Raw genomic sequence first — 18,201 nt, forward strand, 5'->3', positions numbered from 1 at the left:
CACATCTAAAATTACTTGGGAATTTCACAACTAGTTCAAAATCTTTGAGTATAAAGGCTTTTTAAATAGGAGCAATATTGTCTTAAAATTGTTGGTTCTTGACCCAAATAATCAAATAAGTAACAGTAATTTCTCTGATAAAATTTAACAAAGAAATTAACAAAAGTCTCATACCTCAATATTGCATTAATAAATGCAAATAATTTGTACCATCAAAAGTTAATTTGGCATGGGTTGAGGAACGCACTAAGTCTTAAAATTATTGGGGAGAGTACATGATTAACTTCTGATCTTCAACTGATGCAGAAGGTCTAGCGCGCCGCTTCCAAGATATAATAGTCCAACTCTATAGTTGTTGCTTCCCTTTGATCTGCACAACCAAGAGAAACAGAACCTTCCCAATATCTTACTTTGCCCAAAGAAATGAGTGTAGGGAGAATAGTATATAGAATAATCTTTTGTTGAGAGAAGTGTATGTATGTAATTCTCCAAAGAACTTCACTATTTATAGGCTACAAAGAAAAAGCCTTTAGAATATAGGTTGAATGTTAGTTCAATATATAACGGTTTTTTCATATTTACTTGTAGTTAATTTGTAGAATTTGTAACCTAAAAATTGATTCATATTTGAATGGCTTATAAAGACTGAATAATTCTTCATTTGACCAAATAATTCATTTGTAACTCTTAGTCAAATAATTGTATAATAACTTCTTTCAAAATGTATTGTAACTTTCAACATTATAATTTCCATAACTCCCAAATAAATTATTATAGCTCCTTGTAAAGATTTGGTCAAGGAAAAATTAAGATTTTATTAAATACACCAACAGCTAGTCACTTTTTCTCTTGGTTTTCTTTTCTGGTAGCTGCCATAGTAGTACTATGAGTGCCAACTCATAGCTTCCTCTGCTTCTATTAGTAAATCAATTTCTGATTTCCAATCCATGAATGCTCAAAAGATTCGGCCCAGATTTGTGAGTTGAGTGGATGGAGTTAAAGGATTGGAAATTAGATATGGATGCAAAGTTCAAAACTTATTCCTCTGCGATGAATGGATCTACCAATACTTGGACAAATGTAGTCCGGACCGGATGTAGGCCTGCTTTCCTCCTCCCAGCAATATGTCTCAAATCACCCCAACAACTTATCTTGTGGACGAAATTACCCAAGAATATGGTTCAAAAATTCTCTATTTGCGATTCTCAAGTATTATGATCAATTTGCCTTATTGAGAATGAACAAGAGTTTGGGTTATAAGTGCATACTGTATTGGAAAATTTCGATTACAATAAGTCTAAAAGAAAACTGATTAGTTGGAGTCTTGCTCAAAACATTTTTGCCTAGTGTATTTTCTGTGTATTTCTTGTTTTAGTTTACTTTGTGATTTGTAGTGCTGAGAATAGGCAATCTGCTTTTGTATCCCATGTGATGTATTATGGGATTTCTTCCCTTTGACTTTGCGTTTTCGACCAATAAAATGTGGGCTTAAAAGAAAAAGGAAAGAAGAGTCTGGACAATTTATCATATTAACTTTCTTTGTTTCAATTTTCTCCCTTTCAGGTCAAGGTCATTGAAATGATTCTCAAGTTGGTGGATTAGAAAACAAGTCTGCTAATTAGTTTAGCCTCGTGCTTTCTTCCTATCTTTTTTTTTAATTGCCATTTGCCATAGCCGTGTAAAACATTCTTGCAATTCCCTTGACTAAAAACGTCTTATCCATGCAAAACCATGAACTAATTTCATTTTTTTAATCACTCATCAAGGGCGTTAAAAATCTACTTCTCATTGATTTGTCCAAAGTCAAATTTGCGTTTCGATGCTGTCCAGTGGTAGAATCAGGACCATATAAAGAGAGGGGCCGGGGGGGGTGGTGGCGAAGTTAACATATAAGAAAACTATGTATGAGTTATCTAGCAATATATGATAAGTTTTATTTTTCTGCTTATCATTTAAAATATATCAAGAAATTTAAAAAGACAAATTGTACTCCAAATGAAACTTAACAAGAACTGAATGGACCCTTTTCTTGCTTTGTCATATGGTTTTCAGTAAAGCAATTATTTGCAAATAATATATGTTGGGAAAGGGGTACCGGTACAGGCACAATATCAGAGTTAGCCTAGGATAAATTTCTCTTTCCCCCAAAATACCAGTTAAAATAGAAATAAACCAAATCACCAAATAATAATACCAATAGTGATAATAAAATGCAAGGAAAAATAAAGGCACAGGACATCAAGATTTTTAAGTGAAAAATCCAAATTGAAAAAAATTACGGGACCTAGTCCAATAAAAAATCTCTATTATCACAATAATGAAAATACACAGGTCTATCCGAAATATTCGGATGACAATAATAGCACCAATATCAACCAAGCAAATCTGCTATAAAATCACCCATTAAAACTACAACTGTCAAAGAAGTGGGTTTGAAAAGATGTTACCAAACGAAGAGGAAATCCGAAATCTGAATAGGTAGATGAGTAGATCTTGATGAGAGGATCGCGTGGGTAAAATTTCGTCTCAATCGGGTTTTGAATCACCCTCCAATCAAGACTTTGAAGTCTGTCTCTCTCTAGCCCTTTCTCTCTCTTCGTCTCACTCAAAAGTGGCGGCTGGCTCCTTTTTTTTTTTTCTCGCACAAGACCGAAGCTTGAATTTTCTCGTGCGGCTGCTCACTTAGTATTTAAGCTTGAGGGTTTCTCAAGCATTTGCATAAGTGGGTTGGCCCCAAAAATGGGCTGGCCCACACCCAACAATCTCCCCCTCCAGCTCATTTGGGGGTTCCACCAAATCTGCTTCTTGCCTGCAAAATAAGAGTTTTTTCTTAGGCAATGCCTTGGTAAACATGTCAGCACCATTATCATTTGTATGCACATTCTCAAGTATCAACAGTTTAGAATCCAGTACTTCCCGAATCCAATAATACCTCACATCAATGTGTTTGGATCAAGAGTGAAATGTAGAGTTTTTACACAAATGAATAGCGCTCTGACTGTCACAGTAAAGACTATACTTTTCTTGTTTCATACCCAACTCTTGAACGAATTTCTGCAACCAAAGAGTCTCCTTGCATGCTTCAGTGGTTGCAATATACTCTGCCTCCATACTAGAAAGGGCAATACATTTTTGTAACTTACTTTGCCATGACACAGCTCCCCCTGCAAAAATCATCAAGTACCCAGATGTGGACTTCCTATTATCAAGATCACCTGCCATATCTGCATTAGTGTATCCATCTAGCATAGTTTTACCATTGCCGAAACATAGACATAATCTAGAAGTTCCCTTGAGATACCTGAGAATCCATTTGACAGCATTCCAATGCTCCTTACCAGGATTAGAGAGATACCGATTGACTACTCCAACTGCATGAGTAATATCTGGTCTGGTGCAAACCATAGCATACATCAAGCTACCAACAGCCGAAACATAAGGAAACTTCTTCAAGTCTTCTTTATCTTTCTCACTTGTAGGATACTGCTTGATATTCAGTTTAAAGTGGCCTGCAAGTGGAGTTGAAACTTCCTTATCCTTGCTCATGTTAAACCTGTTGAGTACTTTTTCAATGATTTTTCTTGAGACAACCAGAGCTTCCCATTTTGCCTGTCACGTGAGATTTTCATCCCCAGTATCTGTCTAGCCGGACTCAAATCTTTCATTGCAAAGGATTTACTTAACTCCTTTTTTAACCTGTCAATCTTCACAGTATCACGACCAACAATCAACATGTCATCTACATATAGTAAGAAAATAACAAAATCACTATCTGAAAATTTTTTCACATAAACACAGTGATCAGATGTAGTCCTGTGGTACTCATGATCTGTCATGAAGGAGTCAAACTTCTTATACCACTGTCTCGGTGCCTGTTTCAAACCGTACAAACTCTTCTTGAGACGGCATACAAGATTTTTCTTATCACTTTCTTTGAACCCCTCCGGTTGCTCCATGTAGATCTGCTCTTCCAAGTCGCCATGCAGGAAGGCTGTCTTTATATCAAGTTATTCGATCTCCAAATTCAAACTAGTTACAATACTAAGAACAACTCGAATTGATGACATTTTTACCACAGGAGAAAAACTTTCTTCAAAGTCTACACCCTTCTTTTGACTAAATCTTTTCACAACCAATCTTGCTTTATACTTTGGTTGTGATGTGTGCTCCTGAGTTTTCAACCTGTAAACCCATTTATTTTTCAGAGCTCTCTTACCCTTAAGTAGTTTCACTAAATCATAAGTATGATTCTCATGCAGGGATACCATTTCCTCTTGCATGACTCGTAACCAGTTTTTTTTATTCTCATGCTCTAGAGCCTCACTGTAGGATTCGGGCTCTCCTCCATCTGTCAACAACACATATTCATGAGGATTATATCTGCTAGAAGGTCTTCTCTCTTTGGTAGATCTCCTAAACTCATCTTGTGGTGGCGGTGGTGGTGTAGGTGGCGCCTCATGCTCAAATTCATCAGCAGTAGGATTATTACCATCATCAATATCCTCTCTCTGCTCTGTCTCAGCTCTCTCTTGATTAAAATCAACAGGTGCTGGAATTGGATCTGGATCTGAATTTATGTTAGCAGGAATATCATCTGAGAATTTTGAGTTATCACCTTTATCAATGTTTTCAATGATTTGATCTTCAAAGAAGACGACATCTCTGCTTTTGATCATCTTCTTCTCAATAGGATCATACAACCTATAACCAAAATCTTCATGTCCATAACCCAAGAAGATACACTGCTTTGATTTTACATCAAGTTTTGACCTTTCATGTTTGGGAATATGAACGAATGCCCGACAATCAAAAACTCTCAAGTGTTTAAAGGACACATCTTTTCCCATCCACACCCTCTCTGGGATATCACCATCCAGAAGAACTAATGGAGAAAGATTAATCAAATCGACTGCAGTCCTTATTGCCTCACCCCAAAAAGATTTTGGCAACTTAGCATTAGAGAGCATACATCTGACCCGTTCAGTGATGGATCTGTTCATCCTCTTTGCCACTCCATTCTCTTGAGGAGTTTTTGGCATAGTTTTCTCCAATCTGATCCCATGGGACTTGCAATAGATTTCAAATGGTCCTCTGTACTCACCACCATTATCAGCATGTACACACTTTAACTGCTTATCAGTTTCTCTTTCAACTTTGTTATGAAAGTCTTTAAACACATCCAAAACCTGATCTTTGGATTTTAAAGCAAAACACCAAACCTTTCTAGCAAAGTCATCGATAAAAATTACAAAATAAACAGCACCACCAAGAAACTTATCTTTCATATAACAAACATCAGTGTGTACCAATTCTAACGGATTCAATTTTCGAGATGGAAGAAAATTTTTAAATGCAACTCTGTGTTGTTTCCCATAAATGCAGTCAACACAAGATTTAAGTGTATTATCTCTAACTTCAGGTAGGAGCTGTTTGCGAACAAGTGTTTGAATCCCTTTTTCACCCATGTGCCCAAGTCGCCTATGCCACAGGTCAATTGATGAATCACAAACTGCATTGACTTCTCATTTCCCCAACTTGGCTTGCATCAAGTAGAGAGTATTTTGCTTCTTTCCTCTAGCAACAACGAGATTTCCTTTGCTGAGTTTCCATTTGTCTCCACCTTGCGAGCTATAGTAGCCTTCATCGTCAAGTTTTCCTGTAGAAATAAGGTTAAGTCGAATATCAGGAACATGTCGAACATTTTTTAATATCAGCTAGCACCCGGTATCTATGTCCAAGTATATATCTCCCATGCCAACAACTTTGCATGAGACTTCATTTCTCATCGTAACATATCCGAAATCTCCTTCGGTGTAGGTTGAGAAGAAATGCCTGTGAGGAGTAATATGGTATGATGCTCCTGAATCAACTATCCAGTCACTGTCATAATGAATAATATTCACCTGACCATCATCACAGAACACAAACATGTCATCATGGGCTGCTACAACTGTTGTAGTGTCCTCACCATCTTTTTCTTTCGCCTTACCTTTTTTTTCAGCTTGATCTCGTTTTAAAATTCTGCACTCCTTCATATAATGCCCATTCTTTTTACAATAATAGCATGCAATATTTTTTCGTGATTCAGACCTGCATCTGGATTTGTCATTCCTGTTGTGGGGACCTCTATTTTTGCTTCTCCCTCTTTTTTCTTTCTTTTCTTCACCAAGGCCTGGGACTCATAGACAATTCCTTGTTCCTTCCTCCTGAACTCTTCATTCATCACGGCTTCTTTTACAATAGCCATGGTCAACACACCATTCGGAGCTGAATTACTGATGGAGACCACCATGGTTTTCCAACTATTTGGTAGTTAACCGAATAATAATAAAGCCTGCACTTCATCATCTAGATTCAAATTTAATGTAGTTGCCTGATTTATCAATCCCTGAAAATTATTCAAGTGTTCAGTCATATCTTCTCCATCCTTATATCTCATTCAAGTAATCTGCTTCAGACAACTAGCCTTGTTCAAACCTGTCTTTCTTTCATACATACTCTCAGGCTTTTTCCATAATATATCAGCTTTGGTGTCATTAGCAAAATATTGAAAAATACTTTGACCAATTCATTTTCTAATATTACCAACAGTTTTCCTATGCATATTAGCCCATTTTTCATCACTCATATCACTTGGTCTACATTTATCCCCTAAAACAGGTTCAAACAAATCTCTACAATACAGGCAGTCTTCCATTCTAGACTTCCAAATCGAATAATTAGTAGCATTCAATTTTATCATGCAACCACTGTCCGAATCATCCATTTTTAACAGGTACAATTGAGCAGCCTAACCTGACTGCTCTGATACCACTTGTTGGGAAAGGGGTACCAGTACAGGCACACAATATCAGAGTTAGCCTATGATAAATTTCTCTTTCCCTAAGTACCAGTTAAAATAGGAATAAACCAAATCACCAATTAATAATACCAATAGTGATAATAAAATGCAAGGAAAAATAAAGGCACATGACATCAAGATTTTTAAGTGAAAAATCCAAATTGGAAAAAATCACGAGACCTAGTCCAATAAAAAATCTCCACTATCACAATAATGAAAATACACAGGTCTATCCGAAATATTCGGATGATAATAATAGCACCAATATCAATCAAGCAAATCTGCTATAAAATCACCCACCAAAACTACAACAATCAAAGAAGTGGGTTTGAAAAGATGTTACCAAACGAAGAGGAAATCTGAAATCTGAATAGGTAGATGAGTAGATCTTGATGAGAGGATCGCGTGGGTAAAATTTTGTCTCAATCGGATTTCGAATCACCCTCCAATCAAGACCTTGAAGTCTCTCTCTCTCTCTAACCCTTTCTCTCTCTTCGTCTCACTCAAAAGTGGCGGCTGGCTCCTTTTTTTTTCACACAAGACCGAAGCTTGAATTTTCTCGTGCGGCTGCTCACTTAGTATTTAAGCTTGAGGGTTTTTCAAGCATTTGCATAAGTGGGTTGGCCCACAAATGGGCTAGCCCACACCCAACAATATAGTATAATTCAAACCATATTTTAGATGTTATAAGGTTCAAATTATGATGATAGTTTAAAAAATTGTTCAAATTTTCCTCTCATTTTATGTTTTATTCCCATAAAATGTAAAGACAATGTAAATAAGAATCATAAAATAAAATTGATTGGTCATAGTTTTCCTACTTACATTTATTAAAGAAGTTTGAAAATGTATAGTTTCACTTGTTCTTAAAGGTAATTGATGGACTGAAAAATGTATTTAAAGAGGAGAAAGAATGGAAATATTTTTAAAAGAACAGTCGAGGGGAGTGAATATGTTCAACAAAAGTTTTGGAGAGCAAAAGTAAGAGTTAAAAGTAAAATTTTATATATTATATAGGCCCAAATGAAAATTTTCCTAAGTTAGGAGGCGCGACAGCCCCGCTGGCCCCTTTGCACGTCTCTGATTTTGTCACAATTTTTAGGAATGATTTGGAAGTACCTAAAAAATTTACATGATTATTGCGAGTAGTGACACTTTAAATATTAGCTATGCTTTGGTAAAAGGTGTACCTTTTGTGAATATTTAGCCATACTTAAATCATCCCACTTGTAAATGTTGCCTCGGTTAATTACATGATTAACTTTGATCAATGAAAACTTTTGCTTCTTCGAGCAAGTAAGAAAAATGGTCCGTTTGTTTCGGGTGAAAATGTTTTTCAGGAAAATATTTTCCTAATTTCCCGTGTTTGGTTATACAAAAGTTATTGAAAATATTTTCCTATGTAAAATATTTTCACTCATCTTATGGAAAACAACTTCCCTTCCAAACTTACTGAAGTTGTTTTCCGAAATGCATGTATCCCGCCTGTAGTATGTTCCAAACTTACTGAAAACATCTTGTAGTATGTTCTTTTTTTTTTTTTTTTAGTGTAAACAGGAGGACTCGAACCCAAGACCTCTTCCTTACACTCCTTCCCCCGTACCACCCAACCCAACCCAACCCTCCCCTAGTATATTCAAAATAATAAAAAAAAAAACCTCATCCTGCTCATCCTATGCTAGTAATTAATTATGTATAATAGGGACATTCTTTTCTAGAGAAACTTTCAGCAGTGAGAGTGCAAGATATATGTCACAATAAGCATTGCATGTGATTGATATTTGACACTAAATGGCCAGCAATTTGTTTATTGCTTAAGAAGATATTTTTTATTCATATATACATTTCTCTAAAATTTTTTAAAGTTAAACAATGAGATAAATTTTCTTATTTTGCATGGGAAGAAGTATGTAGTTATAATGTGTAGAAAGTAAAGATAGAGATAAAAGTGAAAATATTTCAAAAGTTAAACAAACACCAAAAAATTGAAGTAAGAAAATATTTTCAATAAGCTAACCAAACACCTGAAAATGATGAAAGGGAAATGATTTTCATGGAAAATTACTTACACGGAAAATATTTTTCCAAGAAAAATATTTTACTTCCAACCAAACAGACCCTAAAAATGAAAAATCTAACAAGCAAGTTGCAGGCCAAATGGTACCTTGAAAAGTTGGATTGACTCGTGGACAAGAGGAAACTTGACTAGCCACCACTAGAACGAATATTAAAACTTATCTTGGATTAATAAATGGCAATTGGCAGCTACACGATAAGAATATCCAAACATCTGCGAACATGTTTAATCAGGGTGGTTAATCTTTTGCACATGAAAATTTATTCTTATGATGCAATTTCTATAAAAATATATTTTAATGTTTCTGCCGATGATGATATGTCATATGGTACGAAATACAGTTCTTATTGGAAACATAGTTGGAACTGGCTGTACCCAATAAAGGGGGAAAAGGATGTCATTTAATCCAGATTTACTTTTAGGATGATAGTCAAAGATATGCAAGATATATAAAGTTTCTGCAATCATATTAGCGGAAGTGGTCCAACAGTGAATTTACGTTATTTTCACTATTTTGGCTGTGTGAAATTTTACCAAATGAGCTGATAAGAAATAGGATTAATTTTTTATGTGTTGGATTAATTTTTTATGTGTTGTCAGTGTATACACCAACAAATCTAAATGTATGTTATATATATATATATATATAATTTACTGTTTAAATACAAATTAAGATGATGTGATATACATCTCTGTTAGTAAAGGAAAAATTAATCTATAACTAGTAAATTTCTACATTTTTTATTAGTATTTATTAAAATTTATCAAGAATTATATTTTAACAAGTGAGACATTAAGGCCTTGTTGAGATTGTAGCTTTTTTGAGAAAAATTATTATGTTTTTCATGAATATATTTTTTATACAAAATTTAATCATCATTTTATTTCATATATATCGTATTCTAAAAAAGCGCTACAGTAATTTTTCTCCAAAAACTCTTCAAAAATTGCAATCCAAACCGGTTCTAAGCACTTAAAAGGACGGCTACAGTTGAGCGAGTGTGCTCAATGTGTATTCTAGTGGTGGTTGGATTTGTTTTTGGAGGTTAGATTTCCTTTTCCATAGTGTTTCTTTTTTATTCTTAGTTGCAATCTTTACCTTAATGCGGTTTGGCATACAAAAAATTAAAAAAATAAGAAAGGAAAAATTACACTTTACCCCCTATGATTTAATGTTTTATTACATAACCCCCTAGGGTTTTAAAAGGTATACATAACCCCTTCATGATTTGGATTAAAGTGTCAAAACGACAGAATTTACAATCCATAACGGAATCAACTAAAATATCAAAAATACCCCTATACACATTTGAAAATTTTTTATTAACTATAGAGGGGTTAAGTATATATAATAAAAACTATAAGGGAATTTTATGGTAAAGCACTAAACCATAAAGGGGTTATATGGTAAAATATAAAATCATACAGGGTTAGAGTGTTATGTATATTAGTTTATATATTTTGGTCATTTTAACTATTTTAATTTTTAAACAAGGGTAGTTTTGACATTTTAATGGATTCCATTACTAATGATTATTTCCGTCACTTTGACACGTTAATTCAAATTATGAGGGGATTATATATAATTTTTAAAAATATAGGGTGTTATGTAAAATTTAGCTATATCATAGGGGGTAAAGTGTAATTTGTCCAATAAGAAATAAATACAGGTAAGCTCACAATTATGGGGAGACAGCAAAGTAATGTAGTTCTACTTAGAAAATACTAACTCTTGGGGACTCGTACGATATATAAGGGATTTTTTTTTTGGTTGGCCGGGTGGGGGGCCGCCACTATCCGGCCCCTGATTTTAATATAAAATGTCTTGCAAATTTGTAGAAGAGAGAGTGGTGATTAAAGGAAGGATGTTATTTTACCCGTTCAAAGTCTAGGAGCTACCTTTTCCAACTCGTTGACGCCTGTTTACTAATTCAGGAGGAGAACAATGAATAAAAATCAACCCCTGCAACATCTACACGTTCCCTAATCATGCCTACATAAACACTGTAAAACCATGGCTTTAGTACCACAACTCAGATATATTCTATAAGAGAACTTATTCAACAAAACATATTTCAAATCATCTTCAATCCTATAGTCATCAGAAATCAATCCCAAGAAACAGTAGGTTCAAGAAATGGCAGCAAATGGCAATATCACAAGTGAGCTCAGCCGTGCTGATTTCGGAGAGGACTTCATTTTTGGAAGTGCATCGTCTGCTTACCAGGTAAATATTAGTCTTCTTAATTCTGGGGATGATCTCAAGTCTTGGATTGGTTAAATATGAATGTTTTCTTGTTTGTTCTTTTTTTTTTCCTCCTTTTTTCTGGGTGATAGATGGAAGGTGCAGCCGAAGAAGGTGGCAGAGGCCCTAGTATATGGGATAAATTTACGGAACAAAGACCTGATAAAGTGGTCGATGGAAGTAATGGAAATGTGGCTATTGATCAATATCATCGTTACAAGGTAAAGTTTTTCATCTTACAAAGTACCATGATCTATATATGATTACTAAAATGAGAAACTTATACTAATTAAAGGATGCAGGAATAGTTGAACATTAAATTGGAGTGGAAAAACGGGCACGACCATTTAGTGCTACTAACATTCAAGCTTTTCAATATTGCAGGAAGATGTCCAAATGATGAAGAAAATTGGCTTAGATGCATACCGATTTTCAATCTCCTGGCCCAGAGTACTGCCCGGTAAGCAAGAAGAATTCAATGGACAAACAAGAGAAAAATGAACATTTGAAATATCGTCATGCAAATACACAAGGATAAAATTTAAGACACACATGTTATGCTTTCAACCATAAACAAGCACTTGAATAACAAGCCTCTGATCCAAACTGAAATAACAGGCGGAAGACTAAGTGCTGGGGTGAACAAAGAAGGAATCCAGTACTACAACAATCTTATCGATGAGCTCCTAGCTAATGGTAAATTCTTTGCTGTAGTTCTTCATTTAACATTTGAGGAAAATAAGTAAAAAGAGCTCCCAAGGATGCTTAATTAATAAAGATGGGACATATTGAATGAAAAGGCATTTCTAATACTACAATTATGTTATGGCTCTATGTACACAAACAAAGACTATGTTTTGTACGAAAGTCATTGTAAGTTTTGTCATTAAAAAAAAGTTGAAATTATGTCGTCTTAGTGAATTAAGCATCCAATCGGGCTCATTTAACGATTTGTTAATTTTGGTTTTTTACATTCTTGTCCATATGCCGTATCATAAGAATTGTTTTTGTGGAGTTAATGACATGCAATATGAACACTATTACAGGTATCAAGCCTTTCGTGACTCTTTTCCATTGGGATGTACCACAAACTCTGGAAGATGAATACGGCGGTTTCCTCTGTCGAAGGATAGTGTAAGTAATCCAGTCTTTCAGTATTTTATCAACTATTTAATAGCATATTGCTTCATATTAAATACATGAAAAATGACAAGGGAGTAGGAAGTTTCATATCTACCTGCTTCGGAATCCGGACTAAAAATTTCTTTCTGGATAATGATACACTTACTCCTCTATTATCTATCACCAGTTCCCCTGCGTCCTATTTCGTTATGCATGTCATCATGGTTCGCCATCGCGGGTCGCGGTCGCGTCGTGGTCTCGGTTGTTCCACACCCGTCGCAATATATCGGTTGCATATCGGGTGATACGCACATTTTAACACATGAAAGTTTCCAAAAATTTTGAAAAAATTACTAAAATTAGAAAATACTAAAACAGATACAATTTAAAAAAATATCGGAGTCGACTCCGAGTCAGAACGAGTCGTCACGGATATGGTGATATCCGTGATTCGGGGATCGATATCGTACTAGTCCCTTCCGTTCCAGTTACGATTCGGCCGATATGTATTGGTATCGGCCGATATGGCCAACCATGCAATGTCATTGTTATCTAAAGTATTTTACTCAGGAAACAGAGTATTTAAAATGTTGATCAGGGCAGCTCTGAAATATAATATGTCTGAAAAGTCCAGTCAGAGCTACGAATAAGAGATTTCAGTCCGTCATTTGTGCATTAGATCAAGGAAGGTTAAAATATGTTGGCAAATAAATATGTTTTATTTGGCACCATCTGATAAGTCTACTTCATCTAACAGCGATGATTTTCGCGAATTTGCTGAGCTATGTTTTTGGGAATTTGGTGATCGTGTGAAACATTGGATCACATTGAATGAGCCGTGGACTTTTGCCTATAGTGGCTACACCACTGGTGGCCATGCACCCAGTAGGGGTGTATCCACAGCAGAACATATCAAAGAAGGCAATACAGGACACAGATGCAACCATCTATTTTCAGGCATTCCTGTGGATGGTAATCCTGGCACAGAGCCATACGTGGTAGCACACCATTTGCTACTTGCTCATGCTGAAGCTGTAAAAGTGTACCGTGAATACTTTAAGGTAGGCTATCTATCTAGATGAAATTCTAAGATTGCAAAATAATTTGACATGTAAGTTACATCTAAAGTCCCGAAAAATGTTCGATATCAATGTTTAGTTATAATATTTTTGCAGGGTCAAGAAGGGAAGATAGGAATTACCCAGTGTCACAATGGTGGGAGCCTCTTAATGATACTCCACAGGACAAGGAAGCGGTTGAGCGGGCGGTTGATTTTATGTTCGGATGGTATATTCATGCCACAATCATTTGTTTCAATATGCAATCTATAGCCAATTGAAGGGAAAAACAAAGGGTAAATTACATTTTACCCCCCTGTGGTTTATCTTTTTTTTTACATAACCTCCCTATGGTTTCAAAAGCTATATATAACCCCCTCATGGTTTGGATTAAAGTGTCAAAGTAACGGAAATAGTCATTCGTAACGGAATTTCTAAAAATGTCAAAATTACTCTTATAAATACATGACACATTAACCCCGTATGATTTTTATATTTTACCATATAACCCCCTTATGATTTAATATTTTACCATATAACCCCCTTATGATTTTCAAAATATACACATAACCCCCCTTGGTTAATACATAAATTTCAACTTTACATGAGGGTAATTTTGATATTTTAGGTGACGCCGTTATGAATGATCATTCTCGTCACTTTGACACTTTAATCCAAATCATAAGGGGGCTATGTATAGTTTTTGAAACCATAGGGGATTATGTAAAAAAATGCTAAATCATAGGGGGGTAAAGTGGAATTTGCCCAAAAATAAATTTATGATATTATTGATCTGACACAAATCAGTTAGAGATTTGATTTAACATAAAACTTTAGTTGCTTCTGATTGTCTAATGCTTCCTTCTTATGCAAGTTTATGTCACCAATAACCTATGGTGACTATCCAAAAAGGATGAGGGATATTGTGAAGTCACGCCTTCCAAAATTTTCAGAAGAAGAGAGCCAAAATTTGAAAGGGTCTTTTGATTTTCTTGGATTGAATTATTATACTACTATATATGCTAGTGATGCATCTGGGACCAAAAGTGAACTTTTAAGCTATGCCACTGATCAACAAGTTAAGACTCAAAGTAAGTTCATGGAATTCTCTAGTCATTGATCTCTTTCTTCCTACTCTATTTTTTCTTCGTTTCCCATAATCTGGCTCTGACTTTTCTTTCTTTGCTAAAATCTTTACAGCGGTAGGTCCTGATGGCAAAACAGACATTGGCCCAAAGGGTAAGATATGGCTAATTTCCTAAGTGTCCACGCATTCCTAGTTGAAGAGATTGGTCAATCTTTGGTTTATTAAAAAACTTTTTGACATTTAATTATTAATGCTGAGCAACTAACCAGTTTTACATGATCTAATTTCAGGCGGCTCTAAATGGCTATACATTTATCCTCTTGGGATTTACAAGCTCTTACAATACGTGAAAACACATTACAACAGTCCGCTTATTTTCATTACTGAAAATGGTAATTAATGAGAGAGTTTTAGCTTTTTCATCAATTTAAAAACAACATGAATATATGAATATTATGTGGAAAACTGACAAACTTTATTTGCACTGTTTAATAGGTGTTGATGAGGAAAATGATCCAGGTCTTACTGTATCAAAAGCTCGTATTGATAAGACAAGGATCAAATATCATCATGATCATCTGGTGTATGTAAAACAAGCTGTGGATGTGTAAGTTTCCAAGATATGGGACTTGGTATTCCAAATTTGGACTTGTGTGCATACTTTAAACTTAGGATTTTTGTGATTTGCATTTTGCAGGGATAAAGTTAATGTCAAAGGTTACTTTATATGGTCATTGCTCGACAACTTTGAATGGTCCCTCAAAGCTTGAGCAGTTTTCGGACTTGTCGCAAGATATAAATATTGTAGATATGCGGAAGACTTGAAGCATATTTAGTGTTAAAGAAAAAGGGGGGTTCAAATATTGTATTTGGTATTACCCTAGTAAATGAGCAAAACCAAAAACCAAAAAAAAAAAAAAAAAAACTTTTGCTCAAATAAGCATATCTAGTGTTAAGGAAAAAGGGGGGTTCAAATATTATATTTGGAATTACCCTAGTAAATGAGCAAAAAAACAAAAACAAAAACAAAAACAAAAAAAAAAGAAGCAAAAACGAAAGAAAACAAAAACAAAAAAAATTGAATTTTCAGCTCTGAGGCATAGCTCATATGTATGTTTTAACCTGAGCTTCATTCTCAAATAATATTTTGAGAAATTGTTTAGTAAAGTCATGGGGCTCTAAGCGTCTCAAACTTCTTGTAATAATTAAATGTTGCAAGTAAAGAAGAAGGAAAAAAAAGGGAAGCCGCAGGTACCTGATGACGGCTGACTCTGGCGTGCGGCAATTTGTTGATGCGGCTTAAGAGAAATAAAACTCGTTGAGAAGAAAGTGTTCAAACGCTACCAATGGATGACAGTTGATGCTTGCGGCTCGGTGAAGATCTCAAGGGTCAGACGCTGTCAAGACAAACTAAAGCAAGTATGGGAACCGTCGATACAAGAAGGTATGAATGTGTGTGAACGAGAATTAGAGTGACTACCTTCAAAGCTATAGTGGAAGAAGCGACCAGATCCTTCAAACGGCTTGCAGCATTGACAACGTAAATGTTGTCTCCGAATCTATTGTTGCACAGACTACAAGGGTAAGCCGCGGTTCCATGCAAAGTAGTAGAACAAGAAACACAAGCAGGGTGGTACCATAGCTTGGAGGAGTAGTGCGTACCTTAAAAATAATCCTAGCGTAGCTCGGCACGTTCTGACCAACTCCAAATTGATTCTATTAGTTTAAGGGGCGGCAAGGCCAAGCAAACTAGCAAATTGTGAATGACGGCAGTAGCAAAAATAGGGGACGTAGCAGCGGCACCTCGTGACAACAATATTCGGGAATCAAAAGGGAAGAGAAATTTTTTTTGAGCAAGTTCACGGCTTTGGACTTGGGGGATTTATAGGACGAATCTCTACTACAAATCCGGGAGAAAGTTGAGTTCAAATACAACTAGCTTCCTGGTCCGCTTCAATCGTTTGAGGGATATCTTCAGGGGTCCTAGCAATTAAGTCGGCTGTATATTGGGAAGTGGATTCTACACTGGTTTCAGGGGGCTTGCTTCTAAAAAGGACCAGTTTATTATCCCATGCGATATAACTTCCATTCATGTTGGCCTTGGAAGGAATTCTTGTCGCAACCAACCCCTATACGCTGAGTAAGTTGTGTCGGCATGGAAACTTGCGAAGCGGTGGAGTTTATGATTGATCAAGGAGCAAGATATTTACCTCGTAATTAAAGTTGAAAGTTCTCTAGGCCAATTGAAAGGTTACTTGCATGCAAGGTGCTCACAAGACAGATGCTTGCGAGATGGAGTCCCACGTGAATCGCCTGTATGATTCTTATTCGGATATTGAAGGCTCTTGTGGGCAGCTCCTTACTTAAGTGGTCTATTTCAGAAGAGTTATTTCCGCAAAACTTCAGAACTCAAGGAGAGTTAACCTCTTCGATTCAAAGGATCCTTAAGGTGAGTTTGAAGTCAAGTACAAGTCTAATGTGAACCTGGCTTCGGGACTTTCCAGAATGGTCAGTCGAGATTGAGGAAGGGTCTAATCTGAATCCGAATGGGTCTCTACTCCTGCTGAAATTCAATAAGCAAGCTGGGGATTGGTTCGTCCAGATGTAGTTCCCTTCTTAAAGTTGATCTCTTATCTATTGAGTCACCACCGAGATATTTCCCAAGTTCGCAGAGATCGAAGTTGATAGAGTTCACAAAGGGCAAGAATTCTTATGCATAAGGTAGACTAACAGAAGGAAAGCTATTTGGAATCTGGCCTCGGGAGCTACGGGACTTGCAGGACTTCCCTAATCATCATCAATATCAAATGCTACTTGAATTAGTATGCTACTTGGAATCTGACTCACGGGACTTGCGAGACTTCCATATTTGGACTATTAAAAGCACTCATAATGTTTGCCATCTGGAACCGAAATTGAAGGAACTAAGAGGTCTGCGGAATTGCGTTGGTAACAGCAAAATTTGTAAGGGCAAAGAGTTTTAATTCAACATGGAGTTGAACAGGTGAGCAAGCGCGACTTGTTGTGTCGTGGGCTGTGGCTATGTTTCAACAAAATGATAGTATAATTTATATGGGACTGCCATTGAGTTGTTGGGTCTAATTCAGCAGCTTACCAAGGCCGAATAGATGCAATTTACCAAGGATTTCTCTTTGCGTACAATTCGGATATGATTGGCACTTGAGAGAATTCTTGTACACTTGGTGTTCGAATTCCAGAAAATAAAAAAATCTATAGCCAAGGCCGTGGACTGGAGGTAGTTGCACATTTGGGTCTTGGAAATCGAGATCACTAATTCACCAAGTTTTGTATGCATTTGATAACATAGCGGTGGAATGTATAAAGTCTTGCCTGACCACCTTATGTCAATGAAAGCATGTCCTTTAAGGTATCATTGGCCTATATTGGTCTATGAGGCGTTTGATGACACTATGTTGTATGAATTTGTCATTGGCTTAATAGCCACAGCATTGCAGAGCTTTGAATATAAGTCCATGAGTTGATATTTCAATTGTAAAGCTTTGAGCAAAGCCACGGCATTGAATAGATTTTGTTTGGATTGATATTCAAGCGGTGGACATAAGGCTTCCAAATGAAGTGATCCGGCCTCGGGAAATTGAAGGCACTAGTGGTCTTGGAAATTGAGATCAATAAGGCATGAATTGGTGGTATTCCACGTAGCTATCCTATATGATACAAGTCATTGATATGGAGTTTGCAAAGCTTGGAATTTAGCCCATTTATGAGTTTTATTTGAAAAGCTAAAATATC

At 36.0% G+C, this 18,201-nt stretch overlaps 2 protein-coding genes and 1 long non-coding RNA gene across 3 annotated transcripts; 1 reads left to right on the top strand and 2 right to left on the bottom strand.

Annotated features, from left to right (window-relative positions):
- Window positions 1–2,706: 2,706 nt before the first annotated feature.
- LOC140008822 (secreted RxLR effector protein 161-like) lies at window positions 2,707–3,546 on the bottom strand. Its single transcript, XM_072053715.1, has 2 exons — window positions 3,036–3,546; window positions 2,707–2,912 (listed from the first exon to the last, which is right to left on the bottom strand). The coding sequence occupies exons 1-2, from the start codon at window positions 3,544–3,546 to the stop codon at window positions 2,707–2,709; spliced, it is 717 nt and encodes a 238-aa protein (XP_071909816.1).
- Window positions 3,547–11,055: 7,509 nt separating this feature from the next.
- LOC140008823 (raucaffricine-O-beta-D-glucosidase-like) lies at window positions 11,056–15,200 on the top strand. Its single transcript, XM_072053716.1, has 10 exons — window positions 11,056–11,145; window positions 11,256–11,384; window positions 11,548–11,623; window positions 11,782–11,859; window positions 12,210–12,297; window positions 13,043–13,346; window positions 13,461–13,572; window positions 14,544–14,582; window positions 14,926–15,037; window positions 15,128–15,200. Exons 1-10 carry the CDS (start codon window positions 11,056–11,058, stop codon window positions 15,198–15,200), a joined length of 1,101 nt encoding a protein of 366 aa, XP_071909817.1.
- Window positions 15,201–15,510: 310 nt separating this feature from the next.
- LOC140008922 (uncharacterized) lies at window positions 15,511–17,847 on the bottom strand. Its single transcript, XR_011816232.1, has 3 exons — window positions 16,093–17,847; window positions 15,911–15,989; window positions 15,511–15,827 (listed from the first exon to the last, which is right to left on the bottom strand). It is a non-coding gene; the product is annotated as an uncharacterized lncRNA (long non-coding RNA).
- Between the last annotated feature and the right edge of the window lie 354 nt (window positions 17,848–18,201).

Source organism: Coffea arabica, chromosome 6c, assembly GCF_036785885.1.
Source record: "Coffea arabica cultivar ET-39 chromosome 6c, Coffea Arabica ET-39 HiFi, whole genome shotgun sequence".
NCBI classification, from domain to species: domain Eukaryota; kingdom Viridiplantae; phylum Streptophyta; class Magnoliopsida; order Gentianales; family Rubiaceae; genus Coffea; species Coffea arabica.

Coding starts and splice junctions, on each gene's coding strand:
- LOC140008823 (XM_072053716.1), top strand. CDS start 11,056: ATGGCAGCAAATGGCAATATCACAAGTGAGCTCAGCCGTGCTGATTTC. Junction 11,146..11,255: donor GTGCATCGTCTGCTTACCAG/GTAAATATTAGT, acceptor TCTGGGTGATAG/ATGGAAGGTGCAGCCGAAGA. Junction 13,573..14,543: donor GTTGATTTTATGTTCGGATG/GTATATTCATGC, acceptor AAATCTTTACAG/CGGTAGGTCCTGATGGCAAA.
- LOC140008822 (XM_072053715.1), bottom strand. CDS start 3,546: ATGAGCAAGGATAAGGAAGTTTCAACTCCACTTGCAGGCCACTTTAAA. Junction 2,913..3,035: donor GAAATTCGTTCAAGAGTTGG/GTATGAAACAAG, acceptor GGATTCGGGAAG/TACTGGATTCTAAACTGTTG.